The 14,438-nt window shown below is 41.6% G+C and overlaps 2 protein-coding genes across 2 annotated transcripts in view; both read left to right on the top strand.

Annotated features, from left to right (window-relative positions):
• The window catches only part of LOC138951833 (zinc finger protein 11-like), a 31,784-nt gene extending 21,588 nt beyond the window's left edge, over window positions 1-10,196 (top strand). The window contains exon 4 of the mRNA XM_070323393.1: window positions 5,240-10,196. Within this exon, the coding sequence (XP_070179494.1) occupies window positions 5,240-7,296 (2,057 nt within the window). The 3' untranslated portion in view covers window positions 7,297-10,196. The remainder of the gene's footprint in view (window positions 1-5,239) is intronic.
• The window catches only part of LOC138951835 (uncharacterized), a 53,079-nt gene that overhangs the window by 17,756 nt on the left and 20,885 nt on the right, over window positions 1-14,438 (top strand). The window lies entirely within an intron of this gene.

The following is a 14,438-nucleotide window of genomic DNA, read 5'->3' as shown; positions in this document are numbered from 1 at the left end:
AGCCGGGTTTGGTCTTGTTGTCGTTCTTTGATCTTCCGCGTACGCCTTTACTGGGGACGCAGGAACTTCTTTCTCTGCTGGCGAAGCAGTTTAGAGGCACTTGGGTGTTGTGTTCCCATACCACACCCTTGTCGTGTTGGAGGAAATTGGACGTCAGCTTTTGAAACTTGCCTCTTTCTCGGAGATGATCATTAGAGCGCTCTCTCACTGAGTCACTGAATCCTTTCACACCTTGTGCGGATCAGGAGGCTGTACACAGCCAATGGATTGTGGGAGTGGTAAGGTCGGGCGACTTCAATCGATGTAATGAGTGCATGTTTTCACATTCTTATGCATCAGTCCGATATTTACACAGCGAACTAGGTCCATCAGCTCGAGCACCCGCTGAGGTTTCTTCTGGTCGGATCTAGGGCTGGCCTTCGGGTATACTGGGTTCCGGCCTCAATCAGCGTAACAGACGTTTCGGCCACGGGCTGCTGCTTCTGTCGCACTTCCGGTTTAACCGGAGAGGTTGTTTCTCTCACCGACGTTTCATAGGTACGTCAGGGTTTTTGGAACAACGGCTGACCTTAGGGCATCCAGGTTTTTTTAGCCTCGGCTGGTGCAACAGCCATTCCACCTGTCGGCGGTGGTGGTTGTTGCTTTCTCTGTTCTTGTGGCTTCCGACTTTGACAATTCTTTCCTTTATTCTCATCCTATGCAGGAGATGAGATAGGACGATTTCCGTTTGGGCGGGGTTTCTGTTTTCAGGTTACCCCGTTCTCACTTTTTGCCACAAGCATTTGGACTATGGTCTTTGTTTGTCTTTCGCCGAGTCTGACTCTGTCTTTCTCTAGCAATCAGACGCGTTCTGGTGTTTCGTCAAAACTTAAGGTGCGCTTGAATTGGCCTCGGAAGTAACATTCAGATTTTCCTGGGGGGGGGCATTGTCTTTGGCAATGGATGTTTGAGGAGTCCTTCTTTGTGGCTTACCACCTCTCTCAGGTTTTGGCTAGTCCTCTCCTTCTGGCAGAGGGTTAGCTAATGTTCCGATTTCTTTGCTGTGGGCTTATAGCCCAGCATCTTATTGGGCAGCCGAAACTTTCGTTTCTTACGTTTACCTGCGTACTGTGGGTACTTCGGTACAATGGCTGTCCTACGGGCATCACGGCTCTCAGCCTTCGCCTGTGCAATAGTCTCCTTCCTGTCGCGGTCCGACTATGGCATTTTCGGTTCCTGTGACTTTGGATTTCGACTCTTCCTCTCTTCACCCTCATCCTAGCATGAGGTGAGTCAGGACGACTTCCGTTGGGTCGGGTTTCCTTTTACAGTCACCCTTCTACCACAGGCAACTATGACTACGGCGTTTGCCCGTTGTTCGCGTCTGACTCTCAGTCTTTCAGAGGTAGACAGAGGCGTTCTGGTTTTTCGGCCAAACTCAAGAAGGCTCTTGATTTGGCCAAGGCTCTTGATTTGGCCGCGAAGGTAACTTACGGTTTTTCCCTGAGAACACTTTGTCTCGGGAGTCTTATGGCTGGTCGGCTTTACGGTTTTCCGTTTATGCTTACCAGTCTTGTTTTCTGTTTTGGGTTTTTGATTCACATTCAATTACCTACAAGCAGACTGATCTGCGGACACTCTGGCTTTTAGCCATTTTGTTTATGGTCACCAGTCACACCAGGCTTTGACCACTGTGATTTCCGAACTTCCGGTTGCTTACGCACAATTGTAAGTCGCTGCTTCCTCGTACTATCTCTCTCTCTGCTTTCGCATGGACTGGTAGAGGATAACTGGCGACCATCTCTTTGAGATTTTCTCATCGAGTTGGACTCTGGTACCTTGTACTCAGGTGTCTCTCTCTCTCTCTCATTGTGTGGAGATCGGTCACTCTTCTCTTGAGCTGACTTCTATCTCACAGGCCTTTTGGCCTTCACTCCATCCCAAGGTTTGCATACTTTGGCATGATTGTCTTACGGTCACCTCGAGGGTTCGTCCTTCTCAGCACTGAGTGGACAACCTTACGCACGGATCGTTCCAGGGCATTGGCATTTCCTTCCGATAGAAAGGGGGGGGGGGGGGGGGGGGGGGGGGCAGCTTGTCTTTCCCTCGACTCGGCTCGGGTTTTTCAATCCAGGGCTTGGGTCTCTTCCTGGGCCACCAGCACGGTTGGCATAGTGGTAAGGCGTCCGCCCCGTGATCAGGAGGTCGTGGATTCGAACCCCGGCCGGTTCATACCTAAGACTTTAAAATTGGCAATCTAGTGGCTGTTCCGCCTGGCGTCTGGCATTATGGGGTTAGTGCTAGGACTGGTTGGTCCGGTGTCAGAATAATGTGACTGGGTGAGACATGAAGCCTGTGTTGCGACTTCTGTCTTGTGTGTGGCGCACGTTATATGTCAAAGCAGCACCGCCCTGATACGGCCCTTCGTGGTCGGCTGGGCGTAAAGCAAACAAAGAAACAAACAAGCAAAAAATCTTCCTGGGCCGTTTTACGGTCCAGGAGATTGGACGAGGTGCCGAGCACAGCTTACTGGCTCTCTGAAGTTGTCTTTCGCAACTTTTGGCTGAGAGACATCGCGGCTGTCAATCAGGACGGTTCTCGGGTCCCTTCCTGACTTGTTGGCAGGGGGCCAATTCCTGGCAAGGGTTTTAGAGTGAGTTAGATTTTTCTTTCCCACCGGCCCTTCCTGACTTGTTGGCAGCGGGCCAGTTTCTGGCAAGTTTTTTTTTAGAGTGAGTTAGATTTTCTTTCCCACCGCCTTGTTGAAGCTATCTGCTTTATGTGATTCGGAGTAAGAATATGTAATTTAATCTAAAATTTCAAAAATAAATTTTCATTTGATTAATATACTTACTCGAATCACATAGTTTATGCCCTCCCACCAATCCCGCTTATGGTTTTTTAGTTTCTTTAAAGCCGTATGATCTTCCCAGGTCTGTGGTCTATGGTCTGTGGACTGGGTGGCCGAGTGGTCTGTGGTCTGTGGACTGGGTGGCCGAGTGGTAATGCACTTGCGCTCGGAAGCGAGAGGTTGCGAGTTCGACCCTGGGTCAGGGCGTTAGCAATTTCTCCCCCCTTTCCTAACCTAGGTGGTGGGTTCAAGTGCTAGTCTTTCGGATGAGACGAAAAACCGAGGTCCCTTCGTGTACACTGCATTGGGGTGTGCACGTTAAAGATCCCACGATTGACAAAAGGGTCTTTCCTGGCAAAATTGTATAGGCATAGATAAAAATGTCCACCAAAATACCCGTGTGACTTGGAATAATAGGCCGTGAAAAGTAGGATATGCGCCGAAATGGCTGCGATCTGCTGGCCGATGTGATTGCGTGAAGTATTGTGTAAAAAAATTCCATCTCACACGGCATAAATAAATCCCTGCGCCTTGAATATATGCTTTTTTAAAATTAAAAAAAATCCCTGCGCTTAGAACTGTACCCACGGAATACGCGCGATATAAGCCTCATATTGATTGATTGATTACCATGGCTCCATTTACACTTTTTTGTGGTGGGGTTGCTTCCCTTTAAAATTGTTTAAGACGGGTAGTAGCCTTTTCAGACCTTAGCATCCCAGACTGCATCAATGCTTTATGTGATTCGGGTAAGTATATTAATCAAATGAAAATTTATTTTTGAAATTTTCGATTAATTTTTATAATGATAATAATAATAATAATAATAAATGAGCATTTATATAGCGCAACATCATAACTTTACAATTATGCTCTTTGCGCTTGACACATTTTATAATGATAAAATATTAATGTAGAATAAGATTGACCTCACCGGTATCTTGCAAGCAAGCTTCATCCACGATTTTGAAATAAATTCATTATTTGTATCGTAAGTGTAGTAAATATAACATTTTGTTTTGTCAATAATTAAACATTCCATTAACCTACAATTCTTGTTTTTTTCTATTCTGAAGTTTGGAACGTTAGCACTCTATCTGATTTTTGATTTTTGGAAAGAAAGTATGGAACACATATGGAACACTTATGGAACACATATGGAACACATATGACCAGAAAGGACATAGTGAATGACAGTGGCAAATTGTGACCCCAGAATCCAGACTGTCTTTTTTACTGTTAATATTTAATCACATAGCCATATAGTGTTGTTAAAAGTTACAACAAAACTAAGGAGGTATGTTCGGTACTCTACAGTGCAAAACCCCAAATTTAAGGGTACCACTTGTCTCCGAAAACTCCCCCCGCGGGTTAGGGGGAAGAATTTACCCGATGCTCCCCAGCATGTCGTAAGAGGCGACTAACGGATTCTGTTTCTCCTTTTACCCTTATTAAGTGTTTCTTGTATAGAATATAGTCAATGTTTGTAAAGATTTTAGTCAAGCAGTATGTAAGAAATGTTAAGTCCTTTGTACTGGAAACTTGCATTCTCCCAGTAAGGTAATATATTGTACTACGTTGCAAGCCCCTGGAGCAATTTTTTGATTAGTGCTTTTGTGAACAAGAAACAATTAACAAGTGGCTCTATCCCATCTCCCCCCCCCTTTCCCCGTCGCGATATAACCTTCGTGGTTGAAAACGACGTTAAACACCAAATAAAGAAAGAAAGTCTCCGAAAACCTCCAAAAAACCCCGAAAACCCCCGAAAACCTCCGAAACCCCCATCTAGACTAACTAAATCTATCTTCAAAGTGAAGTATTGGACATGCCTGTGAAAAGTAAGCCTGATTCATGCTACATGCACCCTTATATTTGTGTTGAGAGCTGGATTATCGACGAAATCGATGCAACAATTTCAATGCAAGGGAGGTAACTCTTGTTACTCGAAAGCACAAGTATTGATGACGTCATGTGATTAGTGCTTCCCGTCGCGATATAACCTTGAACGGTTGAAAACGACGTTAAACACCAAATAAAGAAAGAAAGATTAGTGCTTCCGCTCCTTCGTAAATCCTCGCACAAACACGAAAATAATGCCATGAACGGTGAGAGTTACAAATATAAGTCATGATTGCAAACAATTATGTAACAAAACACGATCTAACGACGAATTTTCTTATTTCTGATGAGGTTTTCGGAGGTTTTGGGGGTTTTGGGAGACAAGTAGTACCGAAATTTAAGACCTTGCTTTTTTATGAAGATTTTCTCTTCATAACCTCTGTAAACTTACCACCATTTTAAGACTCTGTCCTTATTAAGAACTGAACTTCTTAGATATTTGAAGGGTCTTATGAGGGGGTTTGACTGAACTGGGAATTGATCATAATCAGTGTCTCCTTTTTTTTCCAGTGCCAGAGAGGGAAGCTGTGACCACAGAGAATACTGTTACCGTGCCTACAGTGCAGACATTACATGGACAGTCTGCAGTCAGACCCAACAGTGATACCTCTCTGAAACAAGAGGTGCAACACATGTTAAGACATACCGGAGAGGAAAAGTATCCATGCCCAGAGTGTGGTGCTAGGTTCGCGAGGTCTGATACTTTGAAGAATCACTTGTTAAGACATACCGGAGAGGAAAAGTATCCATGCACAGAGTGTGGTGCTAGATTCACACAATCTAGTCATTTGAAGCAACACATGCTGACACATACAGGAGAGAAAAAGTATCCATGCCCAGAGTGTGGTACTAGGTTCGCGAGGTCTAATTCTTTGAAGAATCACTTGTTAAGACATACCGGAGAGGAAAAGTTTCCATGCACAGAGTGTGGTGCTAGGTTCACACTATATAGTCATTTGAAGCAACACATGCTGATGCATACAGAAAAGAAAAATCATGCTTGCACAGAGTGTGATGCTAGGTTCACAACATCTTCTATTCTAAAGCAACACATGTTAAGACATGCAGGAGATGAAAAGCATGCTTGCACTGAGTGTGGTGCCAGGTTCACAACATCTTCTATTCTAAAGCAACACATGTTAAGACATGCAGGAGATGAAAAGCATGCTTGCACTGAGTGTGGTGCCAGGTTCACAACATCTTCTATTCTAAAGCAACACATTTTAAGACATGCAGGAGATGAAAAGCATGCTTGCACAGAGTGTGGTGCTAGGTTCACACAATCTAGTCTTTTGAAGCAACACATGTTGATACATACAGGGAAAGGAAAGCATGCTTGCACAGAGTGTGGTGCTAGGTTCACAACATCTACTAATTTGAAGCAACACATTTTGATACATACAGGTGAGAAAAACCACGCATGCACAGAGTGTGGTGCTAGGTTCGCGAGGACTGATACTATGAAGAAACACTTGTTGACACATACAGGGAAAGGAAAGCATGCTTGCACAGAGTGCGATGCCAGGTTCACAGCATCCTCTATTCTAAAGCAACACATGTTGATACATATAGACCATAAAAGGCATGCATGCACAGAGTGTGGTGCTAGGTTCACACGATCTAGTAATTTGAATAAACACATGTTGGTACATACAGGTGAGAAAAGCCACGCATGCACAGAGTGTGGTGCTAGGTTTGGGAGGTCTGATAGTTTGAAGAAACACTTGTTGACACATACAAGGAAAGGAAAGCATGCTTGCACAGAGTGTGGTGCTAGGTTCACACGATCTAGTCTTTTGAAGCAACACATGTTGATACATACAGGGAAAGGAAAGCATGCTTGCACAGAGTGTGGTGCTAGGTTCAGACAATCTAGTAATTTGAAGCAACACATTTTGATACATACAGGTGAGAAAAACCACGCATGCACAGAGTGTGGTGCTAGGTTCGCGAGGACTGATACTTTGAAGAAACACTTGTTGACACATACAGGGAAAGGAAAGCATGCTTGCACAGAGTGTGGTGCCAGGTTCACAGCACCCTCTATTCTAAAGCAACACATGTTGATACATATAGACCATAAAAGGCATGCATGCACAGAGTGTGGTGCTAGGTTCACACGATCTAGTAATTTGAATAAACACATGTTGATACATACAGGTGAGAAAAGCCACGCATGCACAGAGTGTGGTGCTAGGTTCGCGAGGTCTGATAGTTTGAAGAAACACTTGTTGACACATACAGGGAAAGGAAAGCATGCTTGCACAGAGTGTGGTGCTAGGTTTACATGGTCTGGTAATTTGAATAAACACATGTTGGTACATACAATTGAGAAAAGCCACGCATGCACAGAGTGTGGTGCTAGGTTCGCGAGGTCTGATACTTTGAAGAAACACTTGTTGACACATACAGTCCGAGAGAAAAAGTATCAATACACACATTGTGATGCTAGGTTCACACAATCTAGTCATTTAAAGAAACACATGGTATGTGTGACAGGGAGACTACCGTCGCCCTCCACAGCAGACTCTGCAGAGTTGTTCGTCTTAGAAGCGAGCTATATATAGCTCGCAAGGCAACACCTGTGGATTGTAGAGTTCTGTTTGTGATGGGGTCTGGCGGCTTTTGTCTCTCTGTATGTTCATGGATTCCTTTGCGAATGCATAACAGTTTTTATAGGGCTTAGAAATAAGCTCTAAAATTCTCAATCCTGTTTGATTGGACTTCGCAGCATGTCAATGTTATTGTAATTCAATCTGACGACAATTTCATGCGGTTGTAAACAGACCAGAATTGGTTCTGTTCTGTTCACATACTAATTTCAGTCCATCTACCTGTTAGGGTCAAGTCCCAAGTAATATGTCTCCATATTCCTATCTTATCACTCTGCTCCTGGTGTGTTTTTTCACATACATTTTCACATTTTTTTGTCAGGCTTCTGGACAGCAAAGTCTGAACAATTTCTTTTTATCCCAAGAGCGATCTTTGAAATTGACTGACACAGTCCGGAAGAATTCATGCATTAACTTACGTCAAGTATTTGACGTCATCACTTCACCTAACTTGTGTGTGTATTTTTGTGTTTTTGTGCCTGAAGAAGACCCTTAGGTCGAAACGTCGCTGTTATTCGTTCCGTGTTCGTCATTTTAACGTGAGTACATTGCTTTTTGGTCTCTTTATTGTTCCCTCTCACGTGCAGTCGCCATTGTTTAATATTATGGTCTTGGTGTTTTGTAGGCCTTGTACATTTCTTACTTGTAAAATGACCCTCAAAACTAACCGAGACTAGTTGCGGCTCACCAGCAGGTGATCATTGGCTTTTGTAACTAGTGGTTATCCACAATTGGTGACCAATAATTTTTAATGAGTTGGGGCATTCTGACCAATCACAGAATCTGTTTCATTGAAACACCAATTTGATTGAATAACAATGGAGTGTAGTGCAAGGTTCTCAAGAACTGGTTCTTTGAAGAAACACATTAACACATATGGGAGAGAAAATGCATGCGTGCACAGAGTAGTGCTAGGTCCACAGAGCCGAGTGCTTTAACCTTCACCGTGGGTCGTGGACAAACCAGAGCCTCACAAAATCATCTTTATCTCTAACTCTATTTGGAGTTTTGTATTGAAACTTCATGTAATCTATTATCACCATACAACCTTCCCATTGCCCAACTTTTGAAAGATTATCTTTGTAAACAAACAAATGAATGACGTAATTTGAACTACGCAGTCCGGGTACGTAAGGAATTTGACGTTGTTTATCCTTATTAAGATGGCGTCGGTCGTGTACGACTTTTTATGTTGTATCCTTCTTTGGAAAGTATGAGTCGTACACGACCCACATCATCCGGACTAGACCGGCACGGTTGGCCTAGTGGTAAGGCGTCCGCCCCGTGATCGGGAGGTTGTGGGTTCGAACCCCGGCCGGGTCATACCTAAGACTTTAAAATTGGCAATCTAGTGGCTGCTCCGCCTGGCGTCTGGCATTATGGGGTTAGTGCTAGGACTGGTTGGTCCGGTGTCAGAATAATGTGACTGGGTGAGACATGAAGCCTGTGCTGCGACTTTTGTCTTGTGTGTGGCGCACGTTATATGTCAAAGCAGCACCGCCCTGATATGGCCCTTCGTGGTCGGCTGGGCGTTAAGCAAACAAACAAACAAACAAACAAACAAATCATCCGGACTGTGTAATCCAACGCGTGATCCGGTGAAGGTTAATGAGACACATGTTAACACCCAGGGGAGAAAAAAAGGCTTCTATACTGAGTGTGGTGCTTGGTTTATAAGGTCTTGTGCAGGAACACTTGTTGACCCATACCATATGATCGACAATTTCCTATCCCCCTTCATTGTCTCTGTCCAAGCCTGTTTTTAAACTTGGCTTCCCTTTATACACTAACCGACCATAGAGTGTCATTGTCCCAAACTAAATCTTCAAAATCTCTAAAACTGTTTGGAATTCTAGGTAGGGAAATCCTTTCACATGCAATGACGTCAACACCTTTTAGCGATTGGTCAATGCACTTCGTAGGCGGACTACAACATAATGTCAGACACACTTAAAATAAATGCTACTTGAGATCGAGATTGCTTTTAAGACTGATATGATGTAAACGGGAGTACATATAGGGTCAGTTATTCACTTAACTTACCTCGAACAGTGAGATCAACAGAACGTACAGCCACGGTACAAAAACGTGTACAGAGAAACTCAGCAACCAACGTCGAGTCAACAGATGCTTGAGAACTCATGAGTAATATTCGAAGTGAAAACTTCTATTTTCAACCCCGGAGAACCCAGTTGGCTCGACCACTTATTCTGACACGACGGTCAAGGATTTTAATCTCCTAACTGGCAAGAATATTTTTTTTTTGGGGGATATAATTTTTCAACTTTTTACATTTACTGATTCAGTCAAGTTTTGTCATATTGTCCACTCGGGATACCCACATACAAATTTGGGCTGATTTCTTCCTGGAGAAAGCCGAGCTGCCATACAATATGGCCCTTCCATTTTATAGTTTTCCTGCATGCGTGTGTTCAGGTTTTAATTCAAGCCCTGAGACTTTGGCTGTGAACTCAGGGTTTATAATATGCGTGTGTGTGCACATTGGGGTGTTTGGACACAGAGGAGAGGTTGTACAAAGTTGACTGCATGGGAAATTAATTCCCATGGCAACAAACAGGTTTCAAGGTCAGCCGCGCTACCGTCTGAGCTATCCCAACATTATCCCATATTCAAAATTATGTCTCGTGATATTCATGGAGGTGATGACTCGTCTTTAAAGAATAACAAGAAGTCCACAAGGAAATTAGATTTATCGGATAAGTGCTGTCTTCTCTCTAGAACTCTTCAACTTGTAAGAATTCAATACAGAACTCAGGTATAGCATAAGTCATAAATCAACAGGAATGATTGAGAATGTGTATTTTTGATTTCCATTAAAAAGTACAAACAAATAATACAAGGGTTATTTTTTCATAATCTTCTTTCTTTAGAATGTCAGTGTGTGTGTGCGGGCAAAAGCATGGTAACGCGTTACTGAGCCCGATGTAGATAATTTTGCAGAATTGTGTCCTTTAGGCCAAAAAAAAAAATAGTCTGTTTACGGTAACCCGACCGACCCTATTTTTTTCGCGCGTCCCTAGACTTTTTTGGGGCATTTGGGGGGGGAAAAAAAATAACGTAAAAATATGGTTTTTTTGGGAAAAAAAAAAAATCCCGACCTACCGACCCTATTTTTTTGGCCTATGTTACCGTACAGACCTATTTTTAATTTGGGCCTTATGTGTCTATATGTTCTGAGAGTGTGTGTTGTTATGTGATGCTACAGTATCACGAAAAATTTCTGTTCGTCGCAGACAATAAAGTTTAATTGAATTGAATTGAATTGAAATCAACGCTTACTGTAAAGACAGTTTATTACCAAGGATGTCTTCATCCACAAACCACGTACTGCACAATAACTGCTATCACAGGCAACATATCTGGTATATAAAACAGGTACATTTACATAATTTTTGTTAAGTGTACGAGGACAAGGAAAATGAGTGCTGGTGAAATGCTTGGCAAGCATGCACAAATTTGGGATGAAATGCTGAAATTCTGGTGATAGTGATAACACTTTGAATAAGCACACATAAAATATATGCAGGCCCTGCGACGTACAACCTTGATAATGACAACCTGCCCACAACAACCTCCAAAATGGATCCCTGACGATTACAATTTTAATTTTTTTTATTATAATCCACATTTCCATTGTGACCACCTGTGTATAGCACCATGTTTGGTCTGTCCTTAGGGTGGTCATTATGGACAGGTTCCAATGTTATACTGAAATTATATCTGTTGATAAGCAAAGCTATCCACAATACTGTGTGTGTGTTTTTATGCAACTGTTTGCGTGCGCTGTGTTTATGTCCTTTGTACTGGAAACTTGCATTCTCCCAGTAAGGTCATATATTGTACTACGTTGCAAGCCCCTGGAGCAATTTTTTGATTAGTGCTTTTGTGAACAAGAAACAATTAACAAGTGGCTCTATCCCATCCCCCCCTTTCCCTGTCGCGATATAACCTTGAACGGTTGAAAACGACGTTAAACACCAAATAAAGAAAGAAAGCTGTGTTTATGAGCGTCGGTGACGGTGATCGATATGTATTTATTATGCTCATTGTTTAAATACTCATGAGATAAGTTGATTTTTTAGTAGTGAACTTATGTTCAAATATGCTTTATGATCGTGTGTTTGTGTTATTAGAAATGCGATGTGGTGCCAACAGACACATTTCCATGTTTATGTAAAATGAAAATGGACATTAAAAGTTTTCTTTTCTTATCTTGTACATGAATATTTAGGGTACATTACTGATTTGAGAAAATAGTTATATAAGGCAAATCCCTGTACACTACATGAATCCTTAAGAAAAGCATTGTTGTGTGTTCTGACATCACAAAATATCAACATTGAAATTTTGTCTTACACTTTTTAAAATCATTCACATGCAATATACGAATTGTGGAAATAACTCCATGAGGTTTGTATAGGTTGTGGGAGAGTGACCTTTTCTTTTCTTGCAAAACCTTGCACAGCAGGAAACATGTGGGTGTGTGTTTTCTTCACACCCCTCGCTAGTGATTAGCCCCTCCAATATTTGTACGAGGTTTTGCAAGAAAAGATCACTCTTCTACAACCCATACTAACGCTGATTCCCGCAGTGGGGCACTGCGGTTATGAAATTAAAGGCCCCTCCTGTTTTTGGAACCGCAGGAGCTTTCTAGTTTGCTGTTAGGTAGATTTTTGGTTCCTCTTTCCTGTCATGCTCTCTTTTTCTTCATGAATTCTTTTCTTTTTTCTGCCTTCTTGCTCATTCACCTGTATTTTTTCCAAAAATCTCTTCTCTTGCCGCTTGTCTCGCGATTCATGTATAGTTTAATCTGTTAGTGTTCTGATGTAAGTCCAACAGTAGATAGGTTAAGCCTATTTTAACATACTGGAAACTGGTAATCTTCCAGTAGGTATTAATTTAGTTTTACTAAAGCCTGCTGGGACACAAGTAATGGGTTAGTGCATTTGTAAACAGGAATCGCTTGACAAGTGGCCCCCTTCATCCCCCCCTTCCTCGTCCTGATATGGCTCTGCGTAGTCGGCTGGACGTTAAGCAACAAATAAACAAACAAACAAACAAACTAACGCTGATGGGGTCTATGTCGACCAAAAGAGTGGGATTCCCTGTAGGTGGAGTTCCTGGAGGGGGATTCCCTGTATACAGGGAATTCTTTCTTTATTTGGTGTTTAACGTCGTTTTCAACCGTTCAAGGTTATATCACGACGGATACAGGGAATCCCACAGGGTGGAGTTTTTCAATAAAACTTGCAAACCATGATACTCGAATTTCTAAGAAATATCAAAAAAGATTGAAAAACATCAAATTCTACCGATGTCGCCAAGCATCACGTGACTTTCAGCGATATCGGCGACACGCTACAGGGACTAAATCCTGTGGTATTCCCTGTATACAGGTAACTTTCTTGTGCACCTCGGCCCAGGCAGTAAAATGCCTTAACTTATTTCAAATCGCAAAAACCTTTGACATTTCAGAACAGCTACCAAACTTTTTATGAAAGAGAAAAGGTGTCTGTCTGAAACACATAAAAAGCTAAAATATTTATTTCCATTTTGTTACATTCTTTCACCCTAGAGTAAGCAATAAGTTAAACAGTTAATACAAGGATGACAGAATGAACAGACCTTAAAAACTGTAACTGTTAGAGGGTATAGATTTGTACAACGCCAATTAAGGAAAGGCATCTTTGCTGTTCTTTTGGGTCCATAAGAGAATTCTGCAAACAAATAAGGCCGTCAACTGACAAGCACAATCACTTGACAGTAATGATCAGAATAAACTAGAAGACCAGTATCACATCATAGTCGGATAATCATGGCATTTTAACTGAGCACTAACTTGTGGTCATTATGAATGTATAAAACACATGTAATATTACAAAATACATACATAAAATTAGCAAGCTTTTTGCTGATTTTTTAAAATGTCACAATACAAATAAATAAATGTGGGAGCTTCTTTTTATCAATACAAAAGTCAGTAAATAATATTGAGACAGAACACGTTACATGTATTTGGAAGATAAATTTGCACAAACATGTAAATGCAAGAACTAAAAAGCTTGATAAGGCAGTAGGCTGGTGTTCCATTTTTAAGCATGAAAGAGATCTTACTAAGACAGCAAAAAGTACAGTATGATTTCATGAAAATATCACTGTCAATACCAAAAATGCTGAATGCTCCTAAATCCTACAATCATTTTGACAGTCATTTGTAGATATAAAATTGCTATTGGGGTTGAGTTTGAATGTAAAAAAAAGTGATTCACTTTGCAAAATCAACACAGTGTTGAAAGGTAAAGTAGACATTATGCTAGTTGATATTGCATGACAGGGGCACACACAAATCTGATCTGACAGGACTGAGATCAAAGGCATTGCCAAATAAGACACAACCGTGCATTATGTCCTTGAAAAAACTTATGTGAGAATTTCTTGGAATAACAAGCAATGATATGCTGAATAGTACATGAGAAATACAGAACATAGTTATTATGCTTTAGGCACAAATAATAAAAAATACTTGACCAAGAATGCGAGGAAGCAGAAGAACATTCAACCAAAAGATTGCTCTCTTCATACAGTTAAAAAACATCACTAGCACTGGATTATGTACTGTATAAGAAGAGAACACGAGAGAAAAATAATGCATAATACAACCCAAAAAATCTCAACGATAATTAATTTACAAGTAAGAGGAAGACAAGTATTAGATCCAGGCAAGTGGGCTTTACAGTGGGATGACACAGACACACCTTAAACAGCTGCACTTAAAGAAAAAACTAATAAAGCTTTAATATAGTCGAAGACAACAATTTCAAAAGTGCCTTATACATAGTATAATTATACAGTCACAGGAAACCATTTCAAATAGTCACAGGAAACCATTTTAAATATGTCTACATTAAACAAAATTGTCTTTTAACAGTACACGTCAGAATGACAATGGAAAAATAGATAAATGAAGCCATAGCAACCATCACATGCCAACAAATTGACTTCGCTTTGTGTAGTCAGCACACAAACATTAATTCAGGGAAGCACAGCAGATCTACCCTGACAATTACAGTACTGCC

Source organism: Littorina saxatilis, linkage group LG17 (genome assembly GCF_037325665.1).
Source record: "Littorina saxatilis isolate snail1 linkage group LG17, US_GU_Lsax_2.0, whole genome shotgun sequence".
Lineage (NCBI taxonomy): Eukaryota > Metazoa > Mollusca > Gastropoda > Littorinimorpha > Littorinidae > Littorina > Littorina saxatilis.
The sequence above is the reverse complement of the archived record's forward strand: the minus strand, read 5'-3'. Positions and strand labels throughout refer to the sequence as shown.